At 31.5% G+C, this 22,112-nt stretch overlaps 2 protein-coding genes across 7 annotated transcripts in view; both read right to left on the reverse strand.

Annotated features, from left to right (window-relative positions):
• Positions 1 to 1,674: 1,674 nt before the first annotated feature.
• Positions 1,675 to 11,005, reverse strand: LOC139502833 (uncharacterized). 2 transcript variants are annotated; one of them, XM_071292452.1, is made up of 6 exons: positions 10,885 to 11,005; positions 9,408 to 9,513; positions 6,121 to 6,246; positions 4,514 to 4,600; positions 3,475 to 3,567; positions 1,675 to 1,848 (listed from the first exon to the last, which is right to left on the reverse strand). In XM_071292452.1, the coding sequence occupies exons 2-6, from the start codon at positions 9,490 to 9,492 to the stop codon at positions 1,724 to 1,726; spliced, it is 516 nt and encodes a 171-aa protein (XP_071148553.1). In that variant the 5' UTR covers positions 9,493 to 9,513; positions 10,885 to 11,005; the 3' UTR covers positions 1,675 to 1,723. The 2 variants fall into 2 exon arrangements, with proteins under 2 accessions (XP_071148553.1, XP_071148554.1); XM_071292453.1 differs by lacking the exon at positions 3,475 to 3,567 and having other exon boundaries at positions 10,885 to 10,934.
• A 7,107-nt stretch (positions 11,006 to 18,112) lies between these two features.
• LOC139502507 (uncharacterized) overlaps positions 18,113 to 22,112 on the reverse strand; it is a 77,915-nt gene continuing 73,915 nt past the window's right edge. For 3 of the 5 annotated variants that reach the window (XM_071291993.1, XM_071291991.1, XM_071291992.1), the window contains exons 11-14: positions 21,553 to 21,708; positions 20,747 to 20,797; positions 20,414 to 20,431; positions 18,978 to 19,137 (exon numbers count right to left, since the gene is read on the reverse strand). In XM_071291993.1, coding sequence (XP_071148094.1) covers positions 19,120 to 19,137; positions 20,414 to 20,431; positions 20,747 to 20,797; positions 21,553 to 21,708 — 243 coding nt within the window. In that variant the 3' untranslated portion in view covers positions 18,978 to 19,119. Of the gene's footprint in view, positions 19,138 to 20,413; positions 20,432 to 20,746; positions 20,798 to 21,552; positions 21,709 to 22,112 lie in introns of all 5 variants that reach the window. The other 2 variants (XM_071291995.1, XM_071291994.1) reach the window with 2 other exon arrangements.

Genomic DNA, 22,112 nt, shown 5'->3' on the forward strand with positions numbered 1-22,112 from the left:
ATGGACATTTCGTTTTAAGTTGATAATCAAATATTCTACATTTATCGTTCGGCATGTTCATTTTTTTTGTAGAAAAGACTGTTCACGTCATAATCCATAGTATGTTTATTACGTCTATACTTCGTTTACCATCGCACTTTAGCGTGTGTAGGCATCGCACTTTAGCGTAGACCATCGCACTTTAGCGTGACCATAGTACTTTGGCGTCCCCATCGCACTTTAGAGTCCTACACATATATACATAAAATTGAAATCTACATCCACTCTTTGACTAGTAGAAATAAATAAAGTTCAAAATGCTCTTAAAGTCCCTTAATTAACAACATTTTCCCTCAATCAGCTGGAGAAACATTGAGTGAATGGACTACTCTAAATATCAGCACAACAGAACATTTTTGTTCTTCTCTTGCCGGGATTCGAACTCATGTTATTGTGATACTGAGACAACACCGCCTTCACTGTGGTAAGCGGTTCATACCAACTCGACCAACTAGACTGAACTTAATATTCAGCTTGTATAATACTGTCAATAGATTAGGATCAAACTAATTGCTGTTATGTACCACACAAAAATGATAAAAAGCCATTAAAATGTAATTCATATTACATACATGTAAGTACTTATATATCAATAGTTATCAAAGGTACCAGGATTATAATTTAATACGCCAGACGCGCTTTACGTCTACATAAGACTCATCAGTGACGCGCATGTCAAAAGAGTTATAAAGCCAAACAAGTACAAAGTTGAAGAGCATTGAGGACCCAAAATTCCAAAAAACTTGTGCTAAATACGGCTAAGGCTATCTGTTCCCGGGATAAGAAAATCCTTAGTTTTCCGAAAAATTAAAGTTTTGTAAACAGGAATTTATTAAAATGACCCTACTTACCGATGACTGCCTTATCCCAAACTGAATATCTGCTGTGTGAAATTTATGTTTCTATATATGGGTATTTATTTCTGCATTTTTTCTTGCAGGTCATTAAAACTGAAGGCATTTATTACATAAAACTCTTATATCATAATCTTTAAACGGGTTTTATTGCATTTCGATCAATGAATTGTTTATTTGTTATAACGAAAACGTTCTGTTCAGAGAAATTATCCTTGCTTTATTATCATTCCAAGCAGATTACAAAAATGATCCAGAAGTCTGTTATACCTGCAATAGAATGACTGAGATAAACCACTCTCGATTTGCGTCTATTTTTGTTATTGTTTATGTATACGACTGATATAAAGTTATTTGTCCATATTGAATTTTTCAGGTCTTACTTTACATGTATAGTTGGATCAACAATAATAATTGTAGTAACGTTTAGTATAAAACCATACCATGTTCACACAAACACACGAAAACATAATAACAGATATAAATCATTCTTTGGGTATTTAGTTGCTGCTCTATTATTGGTTATCAAAACATTGGCCTTTTCAACCATACATTCAAAAAACGTGTACAATACAGAAATTACTCTTTGAGTATTCACATGATTAAGTTGTCAAAACATTGGCCTTTTTATTTTCATACATACATACAACAACCTTATACAAGACAGGGGTAAACAATTACTCTGCATTTCATAAAAAAAAATAACATAGGGTGAAGTTGCTACTCTAGTTGAAGAAAAAAAAACGTTCTGAAGTTTTCATGCATACAGGCAAAGACATAATGAAATAAACAATTACTTTTTATTTCATAACAAAACATCAGAGACGGTACTAGCACATATTCACAAGACAGTTCTGCACACATTTAACCGTAGAAATTCTGCAGGCATAGGCACATCTTGACATGCAGACAGTTGATCTTCTTTTACCGAAGGTCTTCGAGATTGAAATGCCACCTACAACATAAGGTAATTGTTAGTTTAAGAAATACATAGCTCAATTCACTTCATTTTAAAAACAAGTGACGATCCCTTGTCATTATCTTATGGTGTTTATATATCTCAACTTGTACGATTCGCTTGTGCATGTAACAAACGTTTCAGATTCTAGCTAGAGAAATTTTATGTATATTACTGAAAAATTATTACACCAGGGTTTTCCGATATCCCAAAATAGTCTAAATTTACTAAATTTTATCATCGGTATAAGGAAATCAGTCGTAAATATAACTCAACATGCAGACATCTTATACGTTCAGGCATCATTATCATAAAATTGAGAAAGGAAATGGTGAATATGTCAAAGCGACAACCACCCGACCATAGAGCAAACAACAGCCGAAGGCAACCAATGGGTCTTCAATGTAGCGAGAATTCCCGCACCCGTAGGTGTCCTTCAGCTGGCCCCTGTTTGTAAGAGGGTTTATGTATTGTTTTGATTTTCTTCATTTCAAGTTTTTCTATACTGGTTCGTATCACTCAACCTTTTTTTCTCGATGTTACACTGTCATCATTTTTATTATGGCACTACTACGGTGATTGGTATGTGTGTCCGTTATCTACAGATGATTTAATTATGCCCCTTTGTTTCTTACATAACTTGAATACAATAAAGTAAAATGTAAAACAAAGCTTGCCAAATCGAAAGCATTAATATCAGATTTACAAACAGAGAATTATTAACAGTCGTTTTCTGGTCGTAATCTACCGGTGATTTCGTTTTGCCCTTTGTCTGATATACAAGGAAGAAAAATGTAAAACAAAAACAATGCCAAATCACACGAGTAAAATATCAGATATACAAAATTAACATGCACTATCATAGGGAACATGTGTGCTAAGTTTCAAGTTGATGTGACTTCAACTTCATCAAAAACCACGTACCTTGACCAAAAACTTTAACCTGAACGGACGCACGGACGAACGGACAGACGGACGATCAGACGCACGAACGGAGCACATACCAGAAAAACATAATGCCCCTCTACTGTCGTAGGTAGGGCATAAAAAAAATTCATAAAAAAAAACAATTCATGAAAATGCACGTTATACAATGCGGTGTTTATATTTCTATGGCATATTAAAATAACTTTGCGAAAATTCTTAAAGTCAGGAAACATCACTTATGAAATTAAGTTTAATTATGTGTTACAGGTGTTGATCCCATCTTCAACATTGTTAACGACTATTCATTGAATGGAACAACATATTTAATTATTTTGATAATAACAACAGATGACACAATTCATAATTTAACATGACTCTTTGGGTCCTTGATAGATATTGTACATATCTTAATCAATTGAAAAATGAGGATTTTTATAATTTTTCATCGTACCTCTTATACTGTGAATTCATTCATATTGAATTTCGTGGGTATCAACTTTCGTGGATTAAGAAAACTATCATGCTCGTGGATATTCATTTTCGTAATTTTGCGAAAGTCTGTATACATGCGTATGGGAATTTGACATTCAGTCAACTTTCAATTTCGTGGTTCATCTATACCCACAAAAGGTACGAAAATTGGTATCTAACGAAAAATCATGAATCCCCAGTTTATTGAATTTCTATATATCTTACCTCCTGTTCCGCTGTTGGGTCCCCATCGATGATTAATATGACCACCGAAACGCCATCCCTTTCCTAGATTATATGTACCTTTGAGACCAGCAGCTTTAACACAAAAATCACGAAATAAATTGCAAATCTATGAATTAACTTATTTTGAGGAAGAATAATGGAAAAGAGACAATTCGTATCAATAGAGCATGCAGCGTAATAAGTGTGTTTTGTTCCATTTTCTTTGAGTGTTATGCATATTTTTCTCATAGATCGAAACAACCGAATTCTATAGTTAACGATTTTTCATATATATAAAAATAAATACTATTCCTCTCGTACAAAAGTGGTTGATAAAGTTTGAATTCCTGAAACGTTTCTTTCTGTGGGATATTTTGGAAAAGATTCGTCTCTTTAATTTTGACACTGGCATTGGTGTTGTCTGTCAACATTTCTCCATTTGTGTCTATCACGTGATATATCAGATCAAAAACATAAAAATCTTGACAATTATTTTCTCGAATGAATATGTTTCGACATCCGGTCCTGTTAATAAACAAATCACCTATCTCTTCCGATAATGATAACGATTTTTTTTATCAGTGATGTATTTATTATAATACTAAGCACTTATAATCAGATAAACCGTAACGGTTATTGCATATTAATTAAATTGATACCAAAAATCAAAAATGCATTTAATCATCAAATAATACATCTCATGATACAGTACACGTGTGAAGTTAGGTGTAGGTCAAGCATTTTTACTATCGAAATTTTAAAGAAATCACAATCAAGCTGCATTTTGTGAATGATGAAATCAGGATAATCAGGAACCTAATGTTCAGTGGTTGTTGTTTGTTGACGTGATTAATACGTGTTTCTCGTTTCTTTTATATTGGTTAACATGGTTAAACAGTTGGTTTTTCTGTTTTAATGGTTTTACAATAGTCATTTTTGAACCCAGTGTTAATATCTTTTGTAATGTCGTTTCTAATTTTGCATGTTAAGGAATATGGGCTTCCACTTTAAATTCAACTGTAATCTTTGACTATCTTACATCCGCCGCGGTTGGATCCCCATCCTTGATTGATATTACCATGTAGACGCCAATTCTTTCTACCAACACTACCGTTAAGACCAACACCTTAAACAAATACTCAGAAATAAACAAATCTCTCACACATCTTTAGATATATTAATAAACTGATTTTAACGACACTTTAAAAAAAACTGTTCTATTTTGTGGTGGTCAGTTTTTATGGATGGAGGCAGCCGAAGCTTTAGTCATCTAATATTGCAGAATTTAAACTCATGAGATCATGCAGTGTTGAAAGGCTAGTGATATATTTGTAGACTTCTTAGAACTCTCGGCCCCCGAGACACCATCCACAAATATAAGACATACAATATAATTATTCCTATAAAGTGGTTCATATTTTCCCCCATCTATTTGTAAAAGAGACCCGATAATAAAAACAATTATCAAATATATAAAACATTTGACGATCTTTGCTTTGAAAGTCGATATTGATTTGAACGATAAAGCTTTCTATACGGCTATATATATACAACTCGTCTAAATATCAACCCAACAATGTTAGATCTGTAAATTTGATTCGAACCCATGCTACTGAGATATCGTGACACCCAATCGCCTGCACTGTAGCCGTCCTGCTAGACCACACGACCACCTAGGCTTCACAAAAATAAAGCTTACAGTGGTCGTGTGTTACCTTTCCTCTTCAGTTTTAATCTAGCGTCGTACTACAGTACATGATATATAAGGCATTGAGATGTTATTGTTACAGATCAGCTCAATTATCTATAGTAAAGGATCCTACAAATTAATGCAAGATACAGTCAAAGAAAATAATTATATTTATAAGTACGTCTGAGTCAGTGACAACTCTACAACAGATTTATCCATCGGATCACCAGCAATGATGGTGATACATGGCTGTGTACATTATGTATATACAACTCGTCTAAACATTAACCAAACAATGTTAGATCTTTAAATTTGCTTTCGCAAATTTTTTGTTCTTCCCTCGCCGGGATTCGAACCCATGCTACTGAGATATCGTGACACCTAATCGGCTGCACTGTAGCCGTCCCGCTAGACCACACGACCACCTGGGCTTCACAAAAATAAGCTTTCAGTGGTCGTGTGTTACCTTTCCTCGTCAGTTTTAATCTAACGTCGTACTACAGTACATGATATATAAGGCATGGAGATGTTATTGTTACAGATCAGCTCAATTATCTATAGTAAAGGATCCTACAAATTAATGCAACATACAGTCACAGAAAATAATTATATTTATAAGTACGTCTGAGTCAGTGACAACTATATATACGATATATACGTCATTAGTTTATTATAAAAATATCTATTTCTTTTTGAGAATACTTAGGGTGTATAAACGTGGACCACATCACATTTTGAATAAAAATTGGCGTGTGATTGACACTTACAATCTTGAAATAAAATAAATAAGCACTCACTAACATGTTTTTTTTGCTACAATTATAAATTAACGACTAAACTAAAAAAAAACCAAGATGATTTAGTGCATTGGTGTCGCGATGACATAAGAAATACATGTTTTCAATTTCATTATGTATAGCATACTCATTATTCTACTCCTCTGTACTTGTACATACCATTTATTAACCCTGGGCTTTTTAAGTTTCCGTGAATGTGTCCGCCGAGACTATTACCATTGTTAAATTTGTAATTTGCTCCAAGATTTCCAGAAAGACCACCTGTGTACTTAAAAGTTGGCTTCACTGAAATACATCATATATTGGCATTCGGCTAGGTTTATATTTTATTTATCAACAGGCAGTTAACGTAAATAGCTATTTGAATATATTTTCACACGAAATACTACATTACATATGCATGAAATAATAAGGATTAATAAACAAGCGAAGAAGCTTTTAAAAATTTGCTTCCTATAATACCAATAACGATCTTACATATTATTATAAATACTTGTTAAATATGGCATGCTCTTCAGTAACTATATAACATTTTTGAAATGTGATAAACTCAATGGAACATGATAGCCAAAATATAAGATAAAGAACAACCATAGCATGCATTTATTTACAAAAGCGCAGACAAAAACATTTATGTGGTGATTATTTTGTATCGCTTCCTTTAGACATGTTCGAACTATTGGCTTCGTTTTTAAATATGTTAAAAGAATTGAGGGCAGAAATGTACTTTGTTAAACAAATATTTTAGTATGATTTCAAAGCTAGATGAAGATCATGTTGATTTGCCCGAATTTGATACAAAAACTAATAGTAAGTTTTCAGACATCCAAGTAAATATAAAAGAAATATAGATATTATTCAGATATTAGATCCAAACAAAGCATCTGGTCCTGATGTGATCAGTCATAAGATGCTAAAGCTGTGTCCAGAAAAGGTAGCAGTTCCGCTCCATATTATATTTAATAAGTCCTTAAGAGAGGGGATATACCCAACTAGCTGGAAGATAGCAAATCTGATACCCATTTTCAAAAAGGGAGACTCATCTCTGCCATCAAATTATAGACCGATATCCTTTATTAGTTGTGTAGGAAAAGTTATGGAAAGAGTTGTGTTTAAGCACTTATACAATCATTTAAAAGCTAATAAATTAATTTATGAGTATCAATCAGGATTTCTTCCTAAAAATTCAACTGTTCATCAACTCCTAGAAATATATAATTGCATATTAAACTCCTTGGAAAAAAAAGATATAAACTGTTTTGTATTCTGTGACTTCTCTAAAGCTTTCGACAAAGTTTGGCATAGGGGTCTTATATGTAAAATGAAAGCGTATGGTGTTGACGGAAACGTATTGAATTGGTTTCAGGATTATCTACACGACAGAAAACAGAGAGTAGTATTAAATAACTCGTCTTCTTCCTTCTGTAATGTCTCAGCTGGTGTTCCCCAGGGATCAGTTCTGGGCCCTCTTCTCTTTGTCTTATATATTAATGATATTGCTGATAAGCTTACTTCACTGTGTCGGCTATTTGCTGACGACACATCATTCAATTATTCTGGTAACGACGGAGAACAGATTAAATCTGTTATCGATCGCGACTTGAAAGAACTGGATGTTTGGTCTTCTAAATGGCTTATGTCATTTAACCCAGATAAAACCGAAATTATGATATTTTCAAATATTGAGACTCCAGACCTTAGCTTTTCCTTAAATGGTAAAAATATACCTTTAAGTACATCTCATAAGCACCTGGGAGTTAATTTCAGTAGTGACGCAAAATGGAACAATCATATTGAAAGTATAATTACAAGTGTAAAGAAACACTTAAATGTTCTACGTAAACTTAAATACCGATTATCTCGAAATAATTTAGAAAAACTATATTTAGTTTTTATTCGACCCATTTTTGAATATGCCACGGAAGTGTGGGATAATTGTGGAATAGGCTACTCACATAAATTAGAAAATTTGCAATCAGAGGCCGCAAGAATAGTAACAGGTCTACCAATATTTACAAAAACTGAAACTTTATATTCTGAGGTTGGCTGGGAATCTCTTTTTGAAAGAAGAAGGAGAAGAAAATTACAGATGTTTTATAACATGAACCAAAAGCATGCACCAGAATATTTATGTAATCTTGTACCTCCTTGTGTACAAAGTACAACCAACTACCCGTTGCGAAATGGTCATGATATTATTGTTCCATTTTGTAGACTTTCCCTTACTACTGAATCGTTTATTCCCTCTACTATACGTGAATGGAACAAACTTGATCCAAAAATTCGCAGTGTCGACTCTATTTCTAAATTTAAGAAAGAATTAAAAAACGATAGTCTATTATGTAAAATTGAAACGTTTTATTTGTACGGCCCAAGGAAATTAAATATAATCTTAACGCAATTGCGATGTTCCGCTTCATTCTTAAACAATGACCTATTTAGAGCTAATATTATAGATGATCCTTCTTGCCATTGTGGGTCCGATATTGAGGATGTCTACCATTACTTCTTCGTTTGCCCAAAATACGCATTATGTAGAAAAACCTTATTCCATAACCTTAATTGGCTATCTGAAAACTTTGTTTTAGATACAAAACTATTAATTTGCGGACACTTGGAACTTTCGAACGAACAAAATATTCAAATTTTCAAACATGTTCAAAATTTCATAAAAAGGTCACACAGATTTCTTATACCTTGATAGAGCGTTATTATTACTGACACGGAACGTCATCATTGCCATCAATTCACAAGTCATCGTCATAGAATTATACGACTTTTCAAATTTTCTTTTTCTCTTTTTACTTTCTATCCTCTTTGTTCACCTATCAAAGCTAGTATTATATTGCATAAATTGTTTGTTTTATATGCATGTCCATTATATTATACTATTATTGTAACTTTATATTGTATTATGGAGAAGACTTCATAAGTATGATTTACTTGTGTCTAATCCATTTTGCTTTAATTCAGCAACTAAAATATGTTTAAACTAATTGAGGGCAGATACCTTATTGTAACATGGTTGTTGAATATTGCAATATTAATTGCTCACTTTAAACACTGGTTGGTTTTTTTTTTGCTGTTTATTGTTTGATGACAATAAAATGGAATTGAATTTAGTTTAAAATGGCATTATCCACGATTATTAATTAAGGAATAACTGTAATAAATTTTTCTGTCTATGGAGTAATAACATAAAAAAAAATGTGGTGTTATGTTATTTCGAATAGACCGGAAAAAAATACAGTCATTTCTTATAATCTTATTCTTAGTTCCATTTTAAACCGGAGTAAATCATGAAAAACGTTGATGACGCCACGATCACATGATGTCTATGAGCTAATAAACAAAACGACGTCAGCCAATCAGAAGATGTGTTACATCCAAAATTAAATTATCGAGTAATAAAATATTATGTTCCTTTCCAACAATTAATTACTTACGTGGACCTCTGAAGAAGTTTCCAAACTGTGACTGTACTTGTACGCTAGCAAGTAAAACAATACAAAACAACGGAATGGTGGACATTTCGACTTCCTATAAATACTACTGTAGCTCCATAAATAAAAAGAGAAATAATAATGCCAGTAATATAGATAACTTAGAACTCAAGGTCAACAGATATGATTTGAGAAAAAAAAATAAACAAAACAAAGTCATGATAAAATTGAGAATGGAAATGGGGAATGTGTCAAAGAGACAACAACCCGCCCAAATAAAAAACAACAGCAGAGGGTCACCAACAGGTCTTCAATGTAGCGAGAAATTCCCGCACCCGGAGGCGTCCTTCAGCTGGCCCCTAAACAAATATATACTAGTCCAGTGATAATGAACGCCATACGAATTTCCAAATTGTACACAAGAAACTAAAATTAAAATAATACAAGACTAACAAAGGCCAGAGGCTCCTGACTTGGGACAGGCGCAAAAATGCGGCGGGGTTAAACATGTTTGTGAGATCTCAACCCTCCCCCTATACCTCTAACCAATGTAGTAAAGTAAACGCATAACAATACGCACATTAAAATTCAGTTCAAGAGAAATCCGAGTCTGATGTCAGAAGATGTAACCAAAGAAAATAAACAAAATGACAATAATACATAAATAACAACAGACTACTAGCAGTTAACTGACATGCCAGCTCCAGACTTCAACTAAACTGACTGAAAGATTATGATTTCATCATATGAACATCAGGCACAATCCTTCCCGTTAGGGGTTTAGTATCATACCATCATAACATATATGAGAAGAACATAACCCGTGTCATATATCAGACATTTATAAATGTCGACAAGAAGCTTAAGAAAGCATCCATACATCGTATAATTTAACAAGTTAGATATAAAAATCAGTTTATTACTCAATGACTAATGCCCAACCATTGCATTCTTAAGTAGTCAAGACTGTTAAAATGTTATAATTTACAACTCATTTTAGTTACCCGGATTATTGTTTTGTTCTTAAAAAACGCGTTTCGTCAAGCGTCTCATCAGTCATGCTGGAATAACAAATCTTAAAAAAGCAAAATAAAAAGTACGAAGTGGAAGATCTTTGAGGACCTCAAATTCCAATATAAAATTGTAATGACTTATTTGCAACAAAATATGGTCTTATAATTGGGTTTTTCCTGCAATGCAAATAGAAATGTGTCTCATCTTCATTTGTATTAATGAACTACCAATACGACTTTCTTCCCAAAGTGTTTAGTTTTCTCCAGTTTTAGGTTTAGTGGTAATGTGTCTTTAAAAAATACTTAAAGATATGTTATTAGATTTCCATGATATATATGTAAATACATATAATGAATAATTTCAATAGGTTGAAAGGATAAGATGAATTAATGCCGCATAACGGAAATAAAAAACATATCTAAATCCTTTTGAAACATAGTTTCTTTTATTTAAATTTCATACATACCGACTGACGATTCTGGTGTATCTGAACTGTATGTCTTCTGTCTAGAATTTACACAATCATATATATAAATATATATATATATATTGTAAATCACGTGTTCACATTCTTTGTAGTGATAAACACGTTTTGTTCAGAGAAAATAGCTAATTTTGTTATCATTCCATGAAGTCAACGAGCATAATTTAGAAATCCGATATATCATGCCAAATATCGATCACATTTATGGACGGAATTTTTAATACAGCAAATAGAACATATATATTTAAAATGTGATCATGTACGTTAAACTCAAAGAAAGGGTATGACTCTGTTAACTTTTCTTTTTATAACCAAGTACCTTCCGTGATGGACAAAGCAATATGTTTTTGAAAAGCGGTGCCAAAACAATTGTATCAACATCGAAATTGGAAGTTAAAAATGGGAAACAATAGATATATGTTTATCATATCTTTTGTTATAAAGTTTATAGTTGTCGACTAATCATCGATGTGATATTTGGTATGTAATTATGCGAGAGTCAGACGGTTTTCTGCAAATTTCCATATGATATACTGTATCAATAGTAATATATAGATATTATGTGCATTGGAAATCCTTTTTATATCAAGAGTTGATAACATTGTGCATGTTCGTTTGCACAAATTACTATCTACTATATCATATAACCACATTTTATTTATCGTTATACATGTTATAATGAATCAATGTGCATGTTATAGTCTACAAAATAAAATCAAATCATCGATATTTTCAAAGAATGGATACCAAAAATAAATTTAAATATTAAACATTTTACAGTTATATCCTTAACAAGGTCGATATAATAAACAAATATCCTGTTACTTTTTTTTTATATCTGATATAGAAGTGAATATGTATATATTATAGCATTTCCTTTTCCATATCGGGCCTTGTATCATCCCGAGACTCCTTTATCGGCACAAGGCTTTAGCCGATGGCAGATCAAATCGAGGAATGATACCAAGGCAAATATGGAAAAGACATGTTATAATCTATTTATCATGTATTGTATACACATTTATTGTAACATTACCCTTATTTTGTAATACACAAAACCAGTACTTTAGCATAACTGAGGCTAAATCAATTAAAGTTAGTTACACATTATTAATAGTAGCTATTGTATCAAAATTCCCATAATTTTCAATACAAACACTGTCATTGTTGGCCATTGTCGTTAAGGACGCTATGACGTCACGTCATTTTGAATCAGGGCACAATAACCCATAACCTCATTTTTGACCCGGGGAAATTTTGAGGTTATTACATAGTCAAAACCCAACGTATTCGTAACAAATATGTGATAAAATCATTTGTTAGAAATGTGTTCACTTCGTCCTAAAACTTAGTGCTAATAATATTCAGAATATGGAAGGGTCATGACATCTGAAGATAATGTTTCCAGGCATCAATCCAGCCAAGTCACGATTTTGTGGTTCATCCGTGTCAATTTATCAATGCATTGCACGCGATTTCATTCATAATGTCATTCATACAACCGATCGAACAGTGTTGCGATGATTTGTAAGCTTAAAAATAGTTTATTAAATATTTCGTGGTGTAATATATTCTAAACCAAACACATAGAGTTAAAACGGATTGCCGATTAAAAAAAATACATTATATTTTGATGATACTGACTTCAGCATCTCTCATGATATTTTCGACGACACAGTTACATTTTAATGTTGTATCGTTGTTCTCCTCTTATATTTAATGCGTTTCCTTCAGTTTTGGTTTGTTAACGCGATTTCTTTTTTTGTCCATATATTTACGAGTTTTGAACAGCGGTATACTACTGTTGCCTTTATTAATCTCAAAAGAAATAATTAGTACATTTTCTTTATATATCTAGTCTTTTTCAACGACAAAACACGTTTACCTAAAACTGTCATAAAAAGGTTTCCATATTATACTTGTAGTTGAGTTATTGTTATGCATAATTGAACGCAATTCTTAAACAAAATGCATCCATATTGACATTAAAATTTGGCAATGTGTAATATATTGGTTTCATTGTTGCTTGTTGAAGATTCATTTAAAAATGGATATCAAGGTTTAATATCGGCAATCCAAAATTATGAAAGTTATATAATACAAAAAAAAAAAATTAACAACACGGAGTTTCCGTATTTGTTTTATTGTAAGCTTTAATTATCCCATAAATCACCCAATCAGGGTTATTATTCAAATAAAGATTCTGTATGTTCGAATACTAGTATTAATCATTTTTTATACTGTGAATGAAACATATTTTAGTTTGGAAAATTCTTGACAGCAAAAGATGAATGATACAAAATATTGATTAGATAATAAGAAATGCTAAGCAAAGGATAAGAGATCATTTGATGTAATTGGAAAATGCAGGTCTAGGAATTCTATATATATTTTTTTTTCATTTCGAAATTCCAAGAAATGTTTCAACCTGGAAATTCTGTTGAAAATTCAAAGGTGTCACTTCAATCGATTCTTTAAATTCACAAATGTCAAAGCGGTATACTATTGTTGACTTTATAAAATAGATCATATTACGAAACAGCTTGACAAAATCATAATGAATTTGGCATGACGACAGTGTAGTTATAATTACCACACGTCAGAAAATTAGGAAAAGGTCATTAATATTTTAAAGAGAATAAACAGTGTTAGATTTGAAACGATATGTTTTAATCTAATTATAATACATCTCCACCCTACACAGAGAAACGATGATGACTATGTCTGTTTTGTAAGATCGCGGTAAAGATTGTATTTCACTAGACATTTTGAATTAAATCGTATATACCCTTTGATTTTAATCTTTATCAGAAATTTTAAGAATTCCTTGTCAAATATGATCAACTTGACATGTTGTATTGTTTCCAGAATTTAGTTTTTTTTTTGTTCTTTGTTATATTTTCTTTGCTGTATTTTGTCATTTGTTATCTGAATATTAAGTCAAGACAGTTTTCCTTTTGTTTTTCGCACATGTACGTGTTCATGTTAAGAAAATATTGATATCATGCCTTTCTCTTATGTCTCATTTTTAGGAATTGACAATTGGTCGCGAACTTTCGATTTTCCCCGTTTTTAACGTTCTCGCATACTTGTTTTGTCCAAATAGACATTTTTACACAATGGTGTATGACACGTTCATTGTAGTTGCCGGAACTCATTCAGAGGAGGGCTTTCAAGAAATTAACACAAATATGTGCCCGCATTTGTCAGTAAATTGACTATGCTTAATAGAGGATTACCGCGGGGTAGTTTTCTGACTACAACTTTAGGTTGGCCAATGTGATCTATTTATAGCCCAGTACAAATTAGAAATGCAGCGAAATACGCTGATTGCAATAATTTTATTAACCTATATAATATTCGGATGGAAAATTACAAACGCTAGGTTATCAGGAAATATCTTTTTTAAATATGTTTCTATGTTGTGATAGTGTACGTGTAATCCCGCTGACAATGTTTGCACCTATCCTAAGTCAGGAATCTGATGTACAGTAGTTGTCGATTATACGTGTTTCTTGTTTCTCGTTTTTTCATATAGATAAGACCGTTGGTTTTCCCGTTTGAATGGTTTTACACTAGTAATTTGGGGGTCCTTAATAGCTTGTTGTTCGGTATGAGCCAATGCTCCATGTTGAAGGCCGTACATTGACCTTGTTATGGTTTACTTTTCTAAATTGTTATTTGGATGGAGAGTTGTCTCATTGGCACTTAAACCACATCTTCCTATATCTTTTCACTGCGTTCCGAAATTACCAATTAACCGGGAGGTGATCATTTGACTAGTGGTTGATCAACTTGTAAGGCCATGTAAAATGTTTTATACACAATTTTAAAGATACATTAATGTATGTAGATTATCGATGTGATAGTTTCAGTGGAATAGACCTGCTGACTTTTTTGCTATGGGAATTTGGTTTTATTCCCAAAGACTACAATAACTTCATAGAATACAATCTGTTCCATATTAACTGTGGAGCTATATACTATACTAGTATTACTCGTAATACTACATACGGTTTATTTATCCACCATCATTCAAAAGGATTGCTGATGCATTTTTTTTTTTTTTTTAAAGTTATTTTATTTTTAATTATTGTAAATTTCAATAACTAAGACTTAAAAACTTGCAATCAAATGATACTTTTTCCATTAGTAAAATGTTAACCAATTCAAGTGCTATCTCTTCGTAATCACATCGTTGTCGATATAATGTAATTTTGTGCGACTGTTCAAATGCATGTACCAAGTCAGGAATATGACAGTTGTTGTTCAATCGTTTGATGTGTATAGGCGTTTGAATTTGCCATTTAGTTAGGGACGTCCGTTTCGAGTTTTCCCTCGGAGCTCAGTATTTTGTGATTTTACCTTTTACTGAAACCTGTATGACAAAGAGAATGTGGATATATAGTATCAATCCCTGCTACAATCATACAAGGGATTCATAAAAAGAAGCAAACGATTATTCAAACAGTTTGGTAAACATCATGAATGGGTCACGGTTGTATGTTGGCGTTTGTTTTTGTTTTAGTACATTTTTTCTGTTGTTCTGTTGTTTTTATTTTATAATTATGTGTTTGTGACCACGATTTTTTTTTTTTTTTTGGCCTAATCGTTTCAAGACTAGTGTTGCCTTTATTTCTCTACTTCTGCCTATAAATGGAATAATCTTTGCTCGAAATTAACACAAACATGCACTGCAGATTGTGGAATAATACATATAAGTTATATTTCAGATGAACATGGGTTAATATAGAAATAACAAATATCTTTTTACATAAATTTCATTAACCAATTCTGAAATGTCAGTGTATCTGTACATATATATGAAATGGAAACTTGATTAGAAATGTATGTTTTGAATCATGCTAATCATAAGTTATAGATAACCAGATTATTATTTCTCAGTCTATAGTTTCTATGTTATGTTTTGTGTACAATTGTTTGTCTGTTGGTCTTTTCATTTTTAGCCATGGCGATATCAGTTTATTTTTCGACGTATAAGTTTGAGTGTCCCTCTGATATATGTCGCCTCCCTATTCCATTATGAGGTTAACCTTTTCAACATGCAATTGTTATCTCTTCTTAATAGAGCTACTTTCAGTCAACTCAACCGATTTATTGTTTAATTTGTGTTTGTCCATCATATGTTTATCTATACCTAAACAATATATGAGACTAGACTCCGAACAGGTCAACCACTGTAAGGAATATAAAAAAAATACTTTCTATATAAAACATAATATATTGTACAATTAACATTCTTGATTTTTCCATTTCAGATAAGTTTTTGTATTTAAAACATAAATCAATGTATCAGATAAATTAACTACAAATGACAAACTTTTCTTATACATAACTTTGGTAAACTAGCATCATGATGGACATAAGAGAAAGAGCCATTCTTCTGTATAATTCTGCGCACTGATGTAATAGAAATATAACTATCTGTACATGAATTAGATTCAGCGTATCTCTGTGAATGCTTATAAATATGTATAAATATAAATCTATAGAAAAGGAAAATAAATGAGTAGAAGTTCACGAAGAAACAATGCCGTGATATAATTAAATCAAAATGTTTTAAGTCAACATGTTTTTCAAATCTTTTGAAAAAGTCATATGTATTCTCAAAACATTTATATAAACTGAGAATGATGTATATGAGAAGATAGACGTTTACATATTAAGACGAATTCACTTATTACAATGCAACAGTTTTCTAAAGCAAATTCATTGAAAATGTCATCAAAAATACAAGGTTCGCAATATCATACGACAGAGGCCGTTTGATCAGCATATATCTAATCAGTGGCGCTCGGTTCAAAATGGTTTGCAAGCCAGTTTTATATAGAGTTGAAGAGCGTTGATATCATAAAACTCCGAAAAGTTAAGCAAAATGCAGTTAGGGGTGTCTATGCCTGTGACTTATTAGTATCACCATTTTTTAAACAGTCGATTTATAGGAAATTAACATGACAATGATAATTCGTGTCAAGTGTAGAATACTAGGCTTGCTATCATCCGTTACAGTACTTCTTGTGACATACTAACAGTGCTGTGCGTGTACTGTATACCGATTAAGATAGGACATTGGAAAATTATGTAATGAATATTCAACGCAAACAAAAATAAATGCAACAGTAGTAGATACCAGGACTAAATGTTATACATACGCCAGACGCGCGTTTCGCGTACAAAAGACTCATCAGTGACGCTCGAATCCAAAAAAGTTAGAGAAAAAAAGCCAAATAAAGTACGAAGTTGAAGAGCATCAAGATCCAAAATTCCTAAAAGTGTTGCCAAATACAGCTAAGTTAATCTATGCCTGAGGTAGAAAAGCTTTAGTATTTTCAAAAAATTAAAAATTTTGTGAACAGTTAATCGATTGAAAGAAAACAAATCCGGATTACAAACTTTCGTGCGTCTAGAACGTGCAACCCCAATCACTAGAAAGCCAGGAAGGTATATATCAGATTCATGATGTTTATTTTAGCGTCTTGGATCAGTTAATGAAGAATATGTGAGGCAATTGAGACATCTATAGATGTTTTGATGACAATTTATTATTAACGTGTGGTCTGAACGGGTTTCGATAAAACATAGTTTTTGATACAAAAATTAATGAAATAAAAATCGGTGTTTGGGTTTATTTGAAGAAGATTTTGTAAAAAGTTAAGGACTGCTTATGACAGGGGACTGAAGTTTATACTATAATGCAAACTTTGCAATTCGTTTACTAAAAGTATCTCTTTAAAAATGTTCGAACATGTATCAACTATTAATTCTATGTAGTGTAAATAGTGTAAATAGATTATGGACCACAGTCCAACTACTAGAAATAAGTTGAGATACAATATGTAAAAAAACACCATATATAAAATGTGCTTATCAGCGTCGAGTTTTTCTTTCCTATGCCACATTCTATTAAAAAAATAGATTCAATATACTGTAAAATACGGTGCAAATGTCTTTAAGAGGTTATGCAACAATTGAAAACAAATAATAACAAGTAAACTCATCATAAATACCAGGATTATAGTGACCCAGGCATTAATTCCAATATCAAAAGTATGATATGTGCTAATGATATGTAAAACATTATAAATATATAGCTAACAATATGAAAATGTATTCAAAGTCCATCCAAATATGAAAATCAAAAATAAATTACATTTCAGGGAATATGTCTAAAAGGACTCTGTTCGAGAAAAAAATAAAACAATATACAAAGCAAAACAAAACATTATAAAGTATGTGATCGGTAAATCACATAAGATAAATGATAAAACTGTAAATAAAAAATATTCATGAATGAGTTTAGTTTCCGTAAAAATATATTATATAGTAATGCTGAATGCACTCTCAAGATTCAATGACAGAGATTGACTTAGCTCAATACTATACGGGTAGACATATATATTGACTATACAAAGGAAAACAAGTTGTGTTCTTTCATAACCTTCAAATTGAATTATCTTTAAATATTGATATGTTTTCATATATCTGTCAATGATTCAACGTTTTTCCATTTATCATCAACCACAGATATTCTATTGTTTCTTTTATACATTTCTAGACCTTCTTCAAAAGTTTTGTAAATTTGCCGTATATCTTGAAACTTAAATGTATGATATACATTTTTTGATATTCATATAAGGTTGAACGAGTTCTTAAGGTAGTTCAGGGGTATACCGCCATCTTGAATTGTACAATCACAGTAAATAATAAACGATAGTAAGATCTTCATTTTGGTATAGTATAAGAAAATTCAGTCATTTGTTTTTTCTATACCCCTGAACTACCTTAATCCATACAAAATATCATCAGTATCCGAAATATCGCCAAAAGTGTTTTTACAATATATGTGTTCCTACAATTGCCATTTTGTCTGTCAATTTCTAGTAGACACATACATATAATATATGAATGTAAGAATATAACGGACGATATCAAATGTAAACAAGATCAACTAAACAGGCAAAATTAACAACATGAATGAACAAATAAAGCATAATATCAGATCATTCAAATATATAACAAACGTTGTTCTCGTTATTGCATTTTGAATATATATATATATATAAACAAAAACTTCAATCTATTGGAAACTACAAAGTATGATCATTATGAAGGAAGACCAAATATTTTAAACACATCTAATAACCAATACTACAATTAAGAATATTGTTCTCTGCATATTATGGCTGCTGTTGTATTCTAAAATCCTGTTGTTGCCTGTAAATCAGAAATAAATGAACATTCTTTAATTTATATAAAATGAATAAGATGCAGTTTGAATGTCAACTCTCCATTAGTATATAATGTTTATAAAAATGTTTTGTTGTTTATTTTTTTGGTCATGTATCACACATCTTATCTTATTCAAATTGCAATGTATTTAGCAGCAGTGTACGAATACAGAAGATATAGATAGTCATTATTCATGATGTAGTTTGAAAATAAAATTTTAATCTTTGTAAAAATGTAACCATGGTATACAACTCATTTTTTTTTTCGCCGCGATAAAGCCTTGATGTGCTAATGCGGCGTAACGCAACCAACTATCAATCAATCAACTCATTTTAGATACGTTCTACATTTTGTTATTTAAAGTGATCTCTTTAATGAAAAGACAGGAACTAAAACTAAAACACGTTGATACTGGTAAACAATGTATCTGGTAAAATAAGGTGGTAAATGAAAGAACTAAAATGAATTTAAGCGAGTTCAGGATTCTGAATTTCAATTTCTCATTTGAATGGTTTTACATTAGCAATATTGAGGCCCTCTATAACTTGCTGTTCGGTGTGAGCCAAGGCTTAGTGTTGATGGGCATACCTTTACCTATAATTGTTTACTTTTATAAATTGTGACTTGAATGAAGAGTGGTCTCATTGACACGCATACCACATCTTCCTATATCTATTTAAAGCGTCGTGTTGCTAGTAATTCTATATCTACAATTACTATACTACATCTACCATTCACTATTACAACAAATACTGTACAATTTAAAAAAAATATCTTAAAGATGGTAAATTCTAGTTGATCACGATCTATAAAGTTTTGATAAAACCATAAGTTCCACTGGAAACATTAAGTAAATCTAAGTTGGAATCGCCTAAAGCTAACTACTAATGCTTTGGCTGTATTCATATCAACCTTTCTGCTCTCGGTCAAATTCAAATTCAAATATTGAAGGCCTCGATGGGGTTTACAGAAGAATAGAGATTATAGAGAATAATAGGCCAATACTACAGAGAATTGTAAGCAATATAGAAAATAGGCATAAAAAATAAAGAATAGAGAATAAGAAGAATGCGAAAATCAGAAGAAAAGAGAATAATGGGATGCTTAAATGTAAAGGATAGAGAAACTGTCTTAAAACAATAAAGAAAAATGAATTGACGGACCCTCCCAAAATCTACACACTCATTAATGGGCAAAAGAAATCTAACTAAAATAAATCAAGAAAAGTACTACCACAGCCTTTTATTAAAACAATTATTACCCGTCCTTTGGGATTTGACTATAGTGAGAGAAACAAAGCATTTAACAATATTTTAGCTTGCAGGGAATTTTTAAATAGGCTTTTAAAGTCATTTTTATATAGTACATGTATACTTGTTTGTACTTTCATTGATAAGCACTTTATAGTTGCCGATATATGTTTTGTAAAATAAGTAATTAAGAAAATCTGGGGTATTTGCCAAATTGTGTAGCAATATAACGACGATAAAACCATCTATAGATCAACTTATGATTTTCAACAATACAGATGTGTCTAGTATTTAAAATCTATATTTATGATAAATAACTATAACTGAATTAAATGTTTATTTACCTCCGCGCTTGAATTCTGTCGTATACTACCAGATACTTGTGGTCTTTTAATCTATGAAACAAACACTTACATATAATACTAAGGAGGGGTTTATTTCCATTGATTTTTAATTTGAATATTTCTAATATCAACCTTATTTGCGATTTTTTATTTTATAAATATTTACACTCCGATATAACATAAGTTATACGGTCATCGTCAGGATACGTCGATGTCTTAACTTACAAACGACAATACTTGCACGGTCTTCTCGATCTTTCAATGATAATTTTTGGTTTAATATGTAATATAATCGATTGATTTGTAATTCCGAATGTGGCGCTTTGATAAAGTGTGCATTGAAATGACGGGTGCTGCATGTATGGCCGTAATATCATAACCTTTCAACGCATCCAGTCTCTCTGCTTGTTAAGCTCATTCGATTCCCTCAGTTACCTTGGTTTGTCTCTATTGATCGATTTGCGAGATTTGTACTTCATTTAACTATTAAATTTAAGATTAGACCGTGCGATATATTTAATTTTCCAAAATTACTTTAAACATTAAAATATAAATACACTTACTTGGTAATTATTTGTGAAAAAATATTAATTTTGAGTCCTTCGAAACATTTAAATTTGTTCGACAGTGTTTTAATTGATTCCTTTCACGTGTGTACCAGTAATGTATACTTGGACCAAAATAACGGACAGTCGAAGCAAATGGACACATAAATCTATAATCATAAGCCTGCTTCCGTCTTTCATGAAATGATATATCTAGGCATAATCGAAAAACTGAAATAATTCATAAGTAATAAAATGTACCTCAAAACGTTTTTCTTGGTCTAACTGTTCAGTTATTTTTGCATATGTGTCTTTGCTATCCTCCGGATTCCATGACTGTCCGTTTGGGGGCCGTGTTTGACTTGGATCACTATAGTCACTATATTTATCATCATCATAACCTAAGTTTGTAAACCCCTAAAAAAATACATGACAATATAATTATTATGAAATCAGATCAATTACAATGGAAACCTTCAACAAAAAGTTTGATAAAAATAAAAAGCTTTTCAAAGCTTGATATCAATAGGTATAAGGTGATTGATTTCTTTTCGGCAATTACTCTTGCGGGACATATACATTTACAATGAAAGTTGCATTGTTCATCTTCAATCATTTAGCATTAAAACATTTTATAATGACATTTGAAATAAGACTCAAACGCTTTTTTACTTAAGGTAAGTGATCTTCTGTATTTATTTTTATCAGGAGCACTCATTATCAAAATAAAGAGATTCGATATGAAGTCTGTAATTCAAACAAACAATAAACCAAGCCAATAATGATTGTATTTGCAACTGTTTGAAATTTATTTCAATGGT

The sequence above is a fragment of the Mytilus edulis genome, chromosome 14, assembly GCF_963676685.1.
Source record: "Mytilus edulis chromosome 14, xbMytEdul2.2, whole genome shotgun sequence".
Classification (NCBI taxonomy): domain Eukaryota; kingdom Metazoa; phylum Mollusca; class Bivalvia; order Mytilida; family Mytilidae; genus Mytilus; species Mytilus edulis.